General features: G+C 33.1%; 1 protein-coding gene and 1 long non-coding RNA gene across 5 annotated transcripts; one reads left to right on the top strand and one right to left on the bottom strand.

Moving 5' to 3' along the window:
- Positions 1-1,540: 1,540 nt before the first annotated feature.
- LOC131001063 (uncharacterized) lies at positions 1,541-3,547 on the bottom strand. Of its 4 annotated transcripts, none has more exons than XR_009093851.1 (4): positions 3,422-3,547; positions 2,897-3,140; positions 2,624-2,708; positions 1,541-2,198 (listed from the first exon to the last, which is right to left on the bottom strand). It is a non-coding gene; the product is annotated as an uncharacterized LOC131001063 (long non-coding RNA). The 4 variants fall into 4 exon arrangements; XR_009093852.1 differs by having other exon boundaries at positions 2,830-2,937; positions 3,102-3,538; XR_009093850.1 differs by having other exon boundaries at positions 2,897-3,541.
- A 7,634-nt stretch (positions 3,548-11,181) lies between these two features.
- On the top strand, positions 11,182-14,446 carry LOC131001062 (uncharacterized). Its single transcript, XM_057927241.1, has 7 exons — positions 11,182-11,429; positions 11,493-11,610; positions 11,893-11,981; positions 12,094-12,140; positions 12,268-12,356; positions 13,578-13,711; positions 13,809-14,446. The coding sequence occupies exons 1-7, from the start codon at positions 11,349-11,351 to the stop codon at positions 14,301-14,303; spliced, it is 1,053 nt and encodes a 350-aa protein (XP_057783224.1). The 5' UTR covers positions 11,182-11,348; the 3' UTR covers positions 14,304-14,446.
- The last annotated feature ends 301 nt before the right edge of the window (positions 14,447-14,747 follow it).

Here is a 14,747-nt window from a genome sequence, read left to right as displayed (position 1 = left end):
TTATCTTGAACGAATTTTCATCTGAACCAAATAATGACAATAATTAATGTCTTAGTACGTTTACATATCCACTCATGAGTGTGAAGCATCATTAAATGGACTGCAGAAATAATCTCCACGCCTCCCACTAGATAGACCCATTATCAATTTGAATTTTGATTTTGATTTTCTGTAGTTGCAGCCTTTTTTTTATAGGCCGAATGTGAAATTTTATAAGTACTTAATTAACATAGGATACAATCTGTAGTAGCCCATAAAGGCCAATCTTTGTATCAAATTGAGATACAACTTAGGGTTTTTCCCATGATAGCTAGAGAACAGGCCGCCAGATTAGCTTTTACGCCTTACATGATTAAAAATAACAATAAAATAATAATAATAATAATAATAATAATAATAATAATAATGAAAATAATAATAATAATATTATTATTATTATTATTATTATTTTCATTATTATTATTATTATTAGAAAAAAAAAGTTCGATTGAGAATGATAAATATGTTGATAATTGAGAATGCGTATGGACACGCGCAGATAAATTAATAATTTTTATTATGAATGTAAGGCATAAATAAGCATTTTCATCTGAGTTTGAATCCTGAAGGTGCAATATTTTCATTATATTAACTGGATACGGCTATATTTGTAGATTTTACTAATTTATTTTTATTTTTATTTTTTCACACTAAAAATAAAAATCTTATTGAAATCACACACACACACACACACACACACACACACACACATATATATATATATATATATATATATATAGAGAGAGAAAGGTTAAACAGAGAATGACAAATATGTAGAGAAAGAAGAATTAATCTGGAGCCTCAAAAATTATCAATCCAATGGCTGATTTTTTTTCTATTTCTTTTCCTTAATTATAGCCGAAAGGCTATATATGTAATTCAATAATTTTATGCAGCCACTAATTAAGGATTAGAAATCTTTAATTATCTTTTTTATTTTGGTAAGATATTATCTTCCATATCTTCTTCTTTTTTCTTTATTTTTTCCGTCCATATCTAAAATCTACAATATATTTTTCTCTCAAATCTCTGCATACTATATAAAACAATTATCATTAACAATTTTTTTCTCTGTACAATCTATTCGACCCCATTCCCCAATTTGTTTATCGATCTTGTTCAAAAATAGTGTTCGTGATTTTTTTAAGCCTGTTCAAAATATTTTGTGTTAAATATTTTATGTCAGTAAGAAAAAATTCATATGTTTTATTTAGCTGTTCATAATTTGTTTATGCTTGTTCAAAATATTTTATATCAACAATCGAAAAATTCAAATATTTTATTTAGTTGTTCGTAATTTTTTACGCTTTGTTCGAAATATTTTATGTGTAATATTTTATGCCAGCAAGAAACATTCGAATATTTTGTTTAGACGTTCGTAATATCATTACACTTGTTCAAAAAATTTTATGTTAATTTGGTGAATAATGTTTCTGATAATCATAAATTAAGATTTTTGAAAATTCATAAATATAACATGTAATGTAAGGAATAATAACAATTTTAAATGATTAGATTACACTTTCTTAATGAACAAAACATAATTCTAATGAACAGAAATTCAGATGAAAATCCAAATAATTCCCCTAATTTCGATGAAAAGAATCCAAGCTTGGGATTTCACCAAACACCCAAGCCAATTGGTTCATAAAAGAGAAGAAGAAACGAGGCAAGCACAATACTTGCAATTAACATTCTTGCTTCCTTCATTCCAAATCAACAATTATAGTGATACCCACATCACAATCTAAGGTGTTTAAACATCAGACATCTTTCATCAGCAGGCCAGCACGGGGCCCTTGCATGTAATTGAAGCTTTACGACTTGTGCATGGCGGCGTCGGCAACTCGTCTTCAAATACGAAAAAAGAAATATATGGTTGTGCACTACATCCTCAACTTGGATTCCTTTGCTTTCTCAATCTTCAGTACGTCTTTCTTTTCTATAGATGAAGTGACCAACTTGAATCCATAATGATCAGCTTCAGTGCCCATCTCAATGATCTCATCTGCATCAACTTTCTTCTGCATTCTTACATAAGCGGTTGTAGCTGACCATAAACCACATTGCAGACGCAGGCACTCACACACGCTTCCTTCTCCGGTGAAAACGCCGACAACGGCCGACGCATCCTTCCCAGCCAGCGCTGCACTGATCATCTGTAAATGTGTAACATAATATCATTAGTACATTTCGAACAGACATTACAAATATTTGAACAGACTAACTAGATTAAAGAACACAACAACAACTATGAAATGAAACTCCATTTGATAACATCATTAGTACATTTCGAACAGAAATCACAACTATTTGAACAGACGCATTTACACAAAGAACACAACAACTATAAACTGTAAATGATAACATAGAAATGGCTAGAAAGTATTTATCACTATCAGATAAATTCATAGAATATTGCATACGAGCAACAAGACACAAAATGTATAATTTATGCACTTTCTCTAAAAGTGTTATGTTTAATTACCTTTCACGTTTGCTTCATGGATGATTCAACTACCTTCTACATTACTTTGAAAAATAAAAAACACGACAAGATAGAAACGAAAAAAAAAATTGGTACCTGTTCAGATGTTCAAACCACCATTATTTTCAGCGTATCTCTGATAAACAACCAACGCCGAACACTACCATAATCGAAATTAATTCTGTGAAAAACGAAACAAACAACGAGATTTCAGAGATGACACAAACCAAAATTTCTCTCTCTCTAAAATGACACTGAAGGTAGAGAAGAAGCCTGTGGAGAAGAAATCTGAATGCTCAAACCTTGTTCCATTTCAAACCAAAAGCCCAAAAGAACTTCGAACAAAAACGCAGAAACCATTTTGCTAACCTATTCGATTTCAGCATAATCGGCGTCTTCAAGAATGAATCCTAATTCGAAATTGTTGAACAACAACAACGAAAAAATAAAACAAAAAAATGATTCAGCGAACAACCGGAAACCATTAATTGAGAATCTGAAATCAAAAACATGTTCTCTTTCAACCAAAAAACTCTAAAGAAATTGGAACAAAACTCATAAACCATTGCTTTACCCGTTTGATTTCAGCAGATTCAGCGTCTTCAAGCAGGAACTTTTATGAACAAATCGCCGAACAATCGAAAATTGAAACATAAATAACAAAAAAAAAGCTTCAGTGAACAATCAGAAATAATGGCAGACGAAAGAGAAACCCTAGCCTTCGTCTCCGGTTGTTCAGAAACGAGTCGGAGTTGAAACACGGTTAATAGGAGTAAATCGAAACGGAAAAATCAGAGAAATATCAGAGAGAAGTTGCTGGCGATTTTTCGAACAAGTCGCTGGCGATTATCGAACATGTCATCGGAGTTTCATGGAAAACCATCGAAAACCTACCTGGATAGGCGACGTCGTCGCCGTCTGTTCAAATCTCCTATGGAGAAACCCTAGCTACCATGAGAATCGTGGGAGACGAAGTGGAATTGTGATGACTGTTCAAATCTTCTAATTGACGAAGGGGACGCGATAGATAGGAGTAAAAACCGGAACTACCTTATTTACTCTATTGGATTTTACCCAACTACCCTAAAATAAATTAAAAACTAATTTTCGACAAATTAATTGCTAATTACTAATTTTCGCCAGATTATATATCAACCGCAAGATCCATTAAAATCTAGGGATGCGATTTATTCTCTATTCTCTATACATAGGGTCATTCTTTGTTTAACTTGACCCTATATATATATATATATATATATATATATATATATATATATATATATGTAGGGAGAGGTTCAAGAAAGAACCATAAATAAAAGAAGACCGGAGAACCATTTTCAGCCATTCGATCATCAAGATCTACGGTGGATGCATCATCTTGTTGGATAAATGCAGATCCTGGGTTCGAATCCTGAAGGGAGCATTTTTTTTAATTTTTTTTAGTGCATTAATTTTAACAACGAATGCATTAATTTTTACAGTGGATGCATTAGATTTGATGGTTCTCCCGTTCTCACAAATAATGTAGTTCTCTCTAGTTACACACCCTATATATGTATGTATAAACTAAAAACCTTGCACTTAATCTACAAAGTTACTGCACTTAACGTATAAAATATCTGCATTTCGTGGTAATAAATTGCATTGTAATTGTGTTCCCTTTGGGATTTGAATCCAAGACCACTAAAGTGCAGATACTTTATAGGTGAAGTGCAATTATTTTAGGGTAAAGGTCACTTTCTGTCCCATCGTTTTAGCGAATTCTCAAAAATGTCCCAACCTAACGATAATATCAAAACGATACCCAACCTATCAAAAAAATATCATTCGTGTCCTGTTAAAATTTTTCGGAGACCGGAAATTGACGTGGACGACCGGAAGCCTACATGGCTTGCCTACGTGGATTGAAAGGAAAAAGAAAACTAAAAACTAAAATACACGTAATTTATCATTTCATTTTCTTTTTTTCTCCGCAATGTCCGGTAAATGGTCAGCCGAGCAAAGAAGAAGAACGAGAAGAATCACAGTTAGACTCAAATTTCTTCCTCCGCCGAGCAACCTTTTTACCCGCCGTCAGTCACCAAAAAACCAAAAAATCTATTCAAACCGTGGTGGCTATGTTCATTTTGTTTCAGAGAGAAGAAGAGGGAGGTTGAGGGAGATGACCGGCGGCCTCACCACCGCCGGCAGACAACCAAGACGCCAGCAACTGGAGCCCTAGGCCCCCACATCTGGGCAGCGACGCCGGCGCCGACGTTTGCCCCTCACCCCTCACCCAAATCGGTGCACAGGCGAGCCCTAGCCCTAGCCCCCAAATCGGCGCACAAGATGCGACGACCTCACGCAAATCGGCTCACAGGCGAGCCCTAGCCCCCAAATCGGCGTACGACCTCACACATTTCGGCGGCGAGCTTCGAACCCCCAAATCGCCCAAGGATACGACAGTGAGAGGAAGGGAGAGAGAGATCACGAGATTCGTAACAAGAGAGAGAGGGGGAGAGAGAAGAGGCGAGTGAGAGGGTTTTCAGAGGGCGGGGCGGGGCGGCGCTCCGTTGTCTGTCGGAGAAGAAGAGAGAAGGGGGAGGGCGAAGGAGAAGAAGAGAGAAGAGAGAATCGGTGTTTGTGTGTGCTTGTGTGTGTCTGTGTGTGTGTTTAAGGATTTAGGTTTAATTAGAAAACTTAATTAAATTAACTAATTAAACTTAATTAACTAGTAAATAGTTCCATTTTAGTGATGGTAGAGATTTAGTTTTAAGAGCCATGTTAAAAAAATTTCCAGCTAGATAAATTTCGTCCACATCGATATGGCCATGTAGGCTCTCCGGTCGTCCACGTCAATTTCCGGTCTCCGGAAAATTTTAATAGGACACGGATGATATTTTTTTGATAGGTTGGGTATCGTTTTGATATTATCGTTAGGTTGGGACATTTTTGAGAATTCGCTAAAACGATGGGACAGAAAGTGACCTTTACCCATTATTTTATAAATTAAGTGCAAGTGGTTTTTGGTTTGTAGTTTGTACGTTAAGATGAGTTTTTATTTAATCCAATCTCTATATATATGCATACATTTAATGAATGCAACAAATAAGCAATAAGGCAAAGTTGAGGCACTCAAAGACTCTATCTCCTTTGTGAGAGATTTTGGGTTCAATCCCGCCTATTTTTTCTATTTTCGTGTGGGTAATTTTTCCACTCTTGTATAGGTAGTGGTCCCCACTGCGTGTGTAGTTTTTCTACCTTTGTGTGGTGTAGAGGTCATGCTTGCATGCGAATTCCTTATTTGAGTAGTGGTCCTATCTGCATGCGGGTAGTTTTTCACCTTTATATGATTTCGTCTGCGTGTGAATTACTTATTCCTTAGTATGACTAATAGCCTATGATGCACGGATTCTTCAAAAATTAGTATGTACGGCGAATCAGATTCTTTTAGGGTACGATTCTCTCGAATTCTCGTCGGATTCGCACCCGATTTGCCACGTGACGTATCATTTAAAATAATTTATAAAAATAAACCGGATTCGCAAATTTCATAGGCGAAATTCACGTATCTCGTGCACGAAAGGCCTACACAAGGTTATTTTGATAATTTTATTTTCAGTTATGACTTATGTATTGGACTAATAATATTTGAATCGTTATATTGTTGCTCAATTAATTTATATAATTGAAAATGCTTAACTTTTGGGTAAAATAAAATGTAAATTACATATAATTAATTTAAGAAAATTTAAATTGTATATATTTTATAAGCATTATATATCATAAAATTTTAATAATTAGATGTATCATTGCCGAATCGCACCTTATAATTTTTAAAAACCCGTATCACCGTACTTGTATCGTATCGCCCCCGCATCCGCACCTCCGTACCTATGCAACATAGCTAATAGCTGATTACACCGTATCATTGGCTTATTACAAAAAATATTGCCGGACAATATATAATTCTCATAAGATAATGGACTACAAAGTTTATTACCGTTCGTGCTAATTAATTTTAAAATTTCCCAACTCAAAAGTGAAAAAAAAATTATAACGTATTTAAATTTTAAACATAAGATATAACACCGGCCCGTTCAGAAAAGAGAAAGTATTTCTTTTTGAGAGGGAAAGGAAACAACTTTATTAAGCAGAATCGAAATCAACAATATCTAAAAGCCAATTTGGAAAATCGGCCTTTCAGATCATTACATCAGTAGCAGATAAAGAAAAATGAGCAAGCTCATTGGCTGCTCGATTAGCCTCACAACGAGCGTGAAGAAATTCCAAAACAATAAATTCACGGGCATGAGTGAAAACCTCCCAATACTCATCGCATAAAGAATCCGAACCATGATGTTTATCGCTGAGCACATGAGTAGCCAAAAGAGAATCCGTATATATGACAACCGGCCCCGTATCATTTTCTAGACAAAAACCAACGGCAATAGTAAGTGCATGCAGTTCTCCAAGGAGCACAGTCGCTGCATAGCTGATACATTGACATCCCGCAAATAAAACCTTTCCAGAGCTATTTCTGATACCAATTCGAGTTCCATCATCTGTAAAAGCTACATCCACATCCACATGTAGCACCACTCTCTCTCGCCTTCTGGTAGGTTTACCAACTGAAAGATCAAGTGTTAAGAATTTGCAAGCTAACCAAAGGAAGAAAAACCATTGCGCTTGATCAAATCTTTCCCCCATGAGAGAATCGAGTGAAAGGTGTTTATAACTTGGAATTACCTCCCAGAAAACCGTTTAACCCTCTCACACCAAATCAAACCATGACAAGTAGTACCCCAATCTCGTTGGCACCAGAAACAGATGCTATTAAGTCATGCAAAGTGCTTGACCTTCGGTGGGATGTCGAGCCGCCAGAAATTTTTCCACCATGAGCGTCCGACGAGTGGTTAAAAATTGGTGGCGCATATTTGCCCTTCTCATCAAAGCCCCAGAACCGAACATCTTCTTTCAACTCTCTTCGGATTTCTATCCAGCATATTGCGTTCCTGATATATGGTGGAAAAGAGCTATCCAATTTGTTAGTATCCCACGCCAAATCTCCTGTAATGAAATCCGAAACCTTCGCGATAGCATCGCTAGTAGTATCTGAATCAGGTGACCAAGCGCCGGTTCCCGGTATCCACCGATCGGAAAAAGCCCCCTAAAGTATTTCTACTCCAATATTTTCCCATTTCCACAAAAATAATTCATACTCATATTCTCGTCCAAGTTACAACCTTTGATTATTTCTTAAAAACAGAAAGATTGAGATGTAAAATACTCCTCAACTATCCTAATTCAGGTTATTAAAATATATTACTCTTTAGAAAGTGATTCAGGTTATTGAATAGTACTATTATTAATTTAAGGATTAATTATACGAACTATACTCAAATTTTGATTTTTAACCTGATGTGTTTTTGATAAAAAAAAAAAGTACATAAACTATTAATTATTTGAAATTTGATATGAGTCCTAAAATTTGCTAGCCACAACTTGATTGTCTGGAGTTTAATGACAATCCGAATGTACTGTTGAAAAGTTCTTGACGTTATTTTTTTAATAATGTTTGTATTGAAGGATTTTGATCACTGAAAATAGTTGGAAAAAAAAATATAGAGTTTCATGACATCAATTTTCATGCCATTTTTTTTTGACCATTTTCGATTATTAAAACTCAACAGTATAAGTTTCATTATAAAAATAACGTCAAGAGCTTTTCAACGGTACCTTCAAATTTTCCATCAAACTCCAGATAATCAAACTATTAAGTCAACGAATTTTTGGTTCAGGTCAAATTTCAAAGAAAATAAAAATATATGTATTTTTTGATAAAAAAATAAATTTAATTAAAAACTAAAATTTGACTATAATTCTTGTATTAAATCACACATAGTAGCAACCATTTCATGTTTTGGACGTCGGCCTTGCCTAATTAAATAGGAAACAAAAAGAACAATTAAAATAGGCGGACCGCCCATGGTTCTAAGGCCATCCTAGTAGTGATGAACTCAACCATCCAATCATCCAACATTTTCAATATTTAATTAATTTATCTCTCTTTCACATCACTAATATTTTATCAAACTCAACCACACCTATGTTTTATTTATGATTTATCTTTGACCACTCCAATCACCCAACAATAACATTTATATAATTATTTTCTTATTATTTTTAATTATGTACATATAAATTATAAAAATTTAAAAAAGGATAAAATAATAAAATTTCAAACATTACAAACTAAGAATAAAAATTATTACACTGTGATCACTATTTTCTTAACAATAAAAACTGCAACTAACACTATTGTAATTGTAGCAAATAAATAGCAATCGAGTATCGTATCCACATGAACATATAATCGAAAACACTCTAAGTAATCTTAATAAATACTACTGCAATATTCAGGCAACCAAAAATATGATGGATAAATGAAAACTAAACTCAAGACAAAACAAATAAATATCAAATAGAAATTCAAATACTCCCTCCGTCACACCGAAAGTGGTGCGTATTCCTTTTTGGGCTGTCCCACCGAAAGTGGTGCATTTTCTTTTTTTGCAAAAATTAGACACCCCCTTAATCACTTCCTTATTACATTCTCTCTCCTACTTTATTACATTCTCTCGCCTACTTTATCACTTTATTACCTTCTCTCTCCTACACATGCACTTAAAACACTAATCTACAACTCCTTAAATCCCGTGCCCAAAAGAAACGCATCACTTTACGCGGGACGGAGGGAGTAATAAAACGACCGATCCTAAGAATGCAATTTCATTAATATTAATCAAATTCACACAATTAACCTATCAATCATAATTGCCAATTTAATCCGGTTATGATGAGATATCACAAGTATAATCATACACACTTGCCAAAAGCAACACATGACAATATATTAATAAATTCTCTATTTCTACTAGGTCTCAAGAAAATCTACTAACTCTCAAAAGTTCACAAGAATAGCTCCCTATGATACACCTATTTCCATCGGGTCTAAAGGTTAAATCATATCATACATTCCTAAATCCGCAAAACAGTTATCTCCACTAGGTCTCAAACCAAATAGCTAAACATACAAATTATTTGTCAGATAATCCACAAGAAATCAAGCACCAGAAATTATGAATATAAAACTAGAAAGCAAAAAGACATCAACAAAATCAATCACATAAATCTAACTAACTATCTACAAACCCTAGAATCAGATAAAAAACTAGCTAAACATATAAAATAAAGTAAAGACATAATAAAGAAGAAAGCAATAAAAATAATTTAAATTGATAAAACCCGAAAAGAATGACAGCTTTTATCTTGAAATCTTCAATCTTGCAGGAAAAGAAATTTATAAAATTGTAAGTCTAAAACTAAAAATAATATGAAAAGAGAAAGAAGAGATGTAAAGAGAATAGAGATGTAAAGAAAAGATGAAAAGAAATTTATAAAATTCTAAGTCCATATTTAGCTTTCAAAACACTCAAATCTATACCAAAATAGTCAAAACTATACCCAAACGCAATATCACAAAAATATATAAAACTCATAACAAAATATATCACAATTAGGCATAATCCTATCACTTTAAGCACTAAAGTAACAATATAAACAATGCAAAGTGTTTATCACACTCGAAATACAAATAAAATTATGACATATGTCATTATCTATAAATTCAATTTACCAGATCAAAAAATAAATAAATTATTATAATAAAATAAATAAAAAGATAAATAATAATTAAAAGAAAACAGAAAAAATCGATAAAAATGATGGTTGGGGTCGGTCAGGTTAAGCCTGTGAGCGGTTTGCATGAGTTCTTGCAAATTTTTTTTTTTAAAGACAAAGTTGTTGAGTGTATTTGAAGTGATGAAAAAAATATTATAATTAGTATTGAAAATGGTGAAAATGTGTTATAATTAGTATTGAGAGTGATGAAAAAATGAAAATTAGGAGTAATAAATAGGTACTCTCTCCGTCCCATTACAAATGTCTCATTCATTTTTTGGCAACATGCATTTAAATAATTTCTACTAGTCCACTTTATTTACTAATCACGCATTTCTTAATCTCCGTGTCCAAAAGTAATGAGACATTTATAATGGGACGAAGGGAGTATTATTAATGATGGGGTAATGTCCAAAAATGGATAGAAAGTTATTTGACGGACGACCCAAAAAGGAAATTTAGGAAGTTATTTGTGGGTTTGAGGGAGAATAACATATTAATATACATGTCATGATTTTCAATTTATTTCATAATAATCAGTATAATTTTAAATTATATAAAATAATTGTGAAACTTTGCAATTTTCTATTATTTTAATTTATGTTTGACATAATAAAAAAATTATAATTAAAATTAATAATAAAATAATTATATAAAATGTTGTAATTGAAGTGATCACTGGTAAATTATCAAAAATATTTATAGTTGGGTTGAAAGAAAATTAACGACGTGGAAGAAATAAAAATTAATTAAATATTTAAAAAATAATGAATGAATGATTGGGTTAGTCATTTCTAGGGATAGTCATTAACCCTTAATTTAAAGGGAGCGATTGAGACGGTTTGACGATTTTGTTGAACTATCCTAATTCCTGATCTCTATAGTCTAATTTATTCACGCCTATAAAAACGGGCTCCTTTTCCCCCCACACACCCAATCACGCCTCTCTTTATCTCTCTCTCACTTTACTATAGGTGGCAAGAGAAACATTTTTGAAAAACAAAATTGGTTGAAGAAGTTTGGTGTGGTTTGTTTGAGTTATTCATTTCACACACACAAAACAGAGTGAGCATCTTTCTTGTATTCTCTTTCAAGAAAAATGGGATTTGGAGACGATAATCACAGAGTTCAATCCGTTGTTGAACTGCTCAAGAAACAATCTCCACTTTCTCCCAAACAGGTATATATATATCATCATCATCTCTCTCCCTCTCATGCTGAGTATTAATTAATTAATTTGCAGGAGAGATTCTGCAACAATGCATGCGTGGAGAGGTTTCTTAAAGCCAAAGGCGATAGTGTGAAGAAAGCAGCTAAACATCTCAGAAATTGCCTTTCTTGGAGAGATTCCTTTGCCGTTGGTAAATTTTTTCTTTTTTTTTTCTACATTTATATAAACTTACTTGTCTTATTTCATATCGACTATTTTCTATTTTTTCAAAAACAACTCTCCTACGCCCACACCCACACCTTTTCATTGTCTTTATTCATGCATCTTCTACTACCAATTCTTGCTTTTCTTGTTGAATTTTTGAAACTGTTGAAATTTGTAAGTAAATAAAAACAAAAATGATTTTTTTTTTTTTTTTGTTTTCCATTGATCATTTTTTTAATAATATGTGAATTATTTGAATTTTTTGAAGATCATTTGATGGCTGATGAATTCTCTCCTGAGCTTGCTGAAGGAATGGCGTATGTTGCTGGCCATGACGATGAACTAAGACCTGTCATGGTATATTCCTTTTCTGTTTTTCTTTTTTTATTTAAAAAAGACTTTTTTTTTTTTTTGCAACGAATAAAATTCCTGAAAAGTAATTTTAAATTCCATTAATATCAATTTGCAGATTTTCCGAATCAGGCAAGATTACCAGAAATTCCATTCACAGAAATTGTACGTTTAATTATCTATTTCCGGAACTGGGCTTATTTCGTTCTTCTTCTGTACATTTTCTTCATCACAAATACATATAATATGATATAAATATTTTATTTTTGTTTCTGAACCTTTTTTTTTGTAGATTTATTCGGTTGCTAGTGTTTACACTCGAAGTGGCAGTTCAAACTATGGGAAAAAATGTGGAACAATTTGTCCTCCTCTTTGATGCAAGTAAGCTTCAACACTTATATAGACAGAAAATTTTAATTTTGCGAAATAAAACCGACTTTTTAGTACTTTAAATATCGCAAAAGTATACGTAAACTTGAATTATTTTTAATTGTCTCTGCTTGGCAAGTCTTTACTTAATTAATTTCTATTTAACCGAGGTTCATTACATCGCTTTTAGCACATATTGCTTTGTCAGCTCATGCATCTCATAGTCCAGAGAAATACAACATCTCTAATTTTTATTATTAAATATATATTCCAAAAATTAAATGTTCAAAATATTTAATTTTGTATGTAGTAAGTATTTCCTACTGGCCATATATGCTAGAACTTTGACAATACACAAGTAATAAATAATTCATCGTTGGATCCGACGTATGCTTACATATTTTACGGATACTTTGTACTTATTTATATATGTAAAAGTTAAAACATGTATATCTTATATGAGTGTTTTTACGATGATCCAGCTCAAGTTTACATATTTTACGGGTATTTTGTATTGATGCATATGTAAAAGTTAAAGCACGTATATCTTATGAGTATTTTTGCGATGATCCGACTCACGTTTACATATTTTACGGGTATTTTGTATTTATGCATATATGTAAAATTTAAAACACACATATTTTAGGGGTATTTTGTATTTATACAATTATTATGTAAAATTTAGAACGCGCATTTCTCGTGTAGTATAGATTTTTCCGAGTTTGGAAATCGCAATTAATTAATGTTACATCATTCCATTGTCTAGGGATTCCACACCCAGTCTCAAAAATACATTCAAAAATGCCTTTTGTTAGTCTATAGTTAATCTTTCCAAAGCCACGCCTTGCAATAAATAACTAATATTTAACTAACTAAATCGAGTAGATATCATAAATAATCAATAAATCTGTCGGAAAAAGAAAATTTTAACAAGAAGTGTGTCTGAAAGTCCATCAGAGATTGCCCGGAATGCCCTCGATGTGTCACGATCAGGTTTGTTGATGCAGGGGTATATGAGGTCATTTACATGGCCAAAATTATTTAAAAGCAAAAGTGTCCATAATTTCCCTTTTTTCAACCTGACACAACAGTGGATTTGAATTTTTCTCCGACTTTTTTCTATTTTCTTTGAAATAAAGTAGCCATTTCTTGAGAAAAATGATACTAGTACATTACATTTTTTGGGGGGGATATTTAAATTAAAATTTTCTTGTTGAATTATGTGAAATTTAGGCCTTTTCAAATCAGCAGCTGCCTTTACGAACATGTTGGTTGCAAGTCTCAAAATCATAGCTGATAATTACCCGCGACGGCTTCACAAGGCCTTTGTCATTGACCCTCCATCTCTTTTCTCCTACCTTTGGAAGGTACGAAAACTTCTTTTTTTAATTTTCTTTAATATAAAAATAAGTAAATAAATAAATATAATAGTAATATTTAAATATTAAATATTTGAATTTGTAGGGAGTGAGATCGTTCGTGGAGGTTTCATCGGTTACGATGACAATCTCATCGGTGGAGTTGGAAGAATCGTTTAGATTGGATGATCTGAAGGCGTATCCAAAAATGGGGTCGTGCTCCTCATCAAGATTCTCGTTCACGGTGTCGCATCATCTGGATTCGGTGAAACCGTGGTATCTATCGCTGAAAGATGCGTCGGGAGGCCCAAGGATGAATGGTAGGTCCCTCTCCTTCGCATCGCCCATCGCCCGCAATATCATCCGCCGCCCACCAACTCCTAAACCCTCCTTCCTCCAATCTCCGTCCTTGTTTTTTCGGAGGGACGACAGTCGAGTGGAGAGAAGCAGCGAATCATTTGTACCGTTTTTAAAGTTTTATCGAATGTCGTACGACGAGATGATTTATAGGTCCAAGATGAGGCCTCCTTTGGGCGGACTCGTCTCCATTGTGTCTCCACAAATTAGGCGCACTCATATGTCCGTCTCTCAACGATTTTGATCAAAATAAGTATCCGAGAGATTCATGTTTTGGCATTAGCTTCTTCTCAAATTGAGTTTTCTTTAATCTTAATTGTATAACCAAAATATATTTCATTTTGCTTCCTATGTATATTGTCCTATTATCTTCATTTTCAAAATTTGGCATATCCTACTAAACAATTAGAGTTTGTTTTCTTTGATTGTAAATTTATAATTGATAAAATGATGAATACAAAAGAAAAATAATAATTTAAATCATTTCTTTCTTTTCCCTTATTTTAATACAAAAGAGAATTTTATCATTTCTCGTTCTTTCTTTTCAACCTCAAAGATGAATAACATTATCCCTTGTTCTTTCTTTTCAACCTCAAAGATGAATAACATTATCCCTTCAAAAAATGAGGGGGAAACAGCAATTTAAAGAAAGAATTTTTTTTTATCCCTCGTTTTCTCTCATTTTTGT

The sequence above is a fragment of the Salvia miltiorrhiza genome, chromosome 8, assembly GCF_028751815.1.
Source record: "Salvia miltiorrhiza cultivar Shanhuang (shh) chromosome 8, IMPLAD_Smil_shh, whole genome shotgun sequence".
Taxonomy (NCBI): domain Eukaryota; kingdom Viridiplantae; phylum Streptophyta; class Magnoliopsida; order Lamiales; family Lamiaceae; genus Salvia; species Salvia miltiorrhiza.
This window is presented reverse-complemented; position numbering and strand designations above follow the sequence as displayed.

What these genes read in the sequence shown, in the direction of transcription:
- LOC131001062 (XM_057927241.1), top strand. Translation starts at nt 11,349, where the DNA reads ATGGGATTTGGAGACGATAATCACAGAGTTCAATCCGTTGTTGAACTG. An exon ending in ATGAACTAAGACCTGTCATG is followed by an intron (nt 11,982 to 12,093) that starts GTATATTCCTTT and finishes ATCAATTTGCAG; the next exon opens with ATTTTCCGAATCAGGCAAGA. An exon ending in AAATTCCATTCACAGAAATT is followed by an intron (nt 12,141 to 12,267) that starts GTACGTTTAATT and finishes TTTTTTTTGTAG; the next exon opens with ATTTATTCGGTTGCTAGTGT.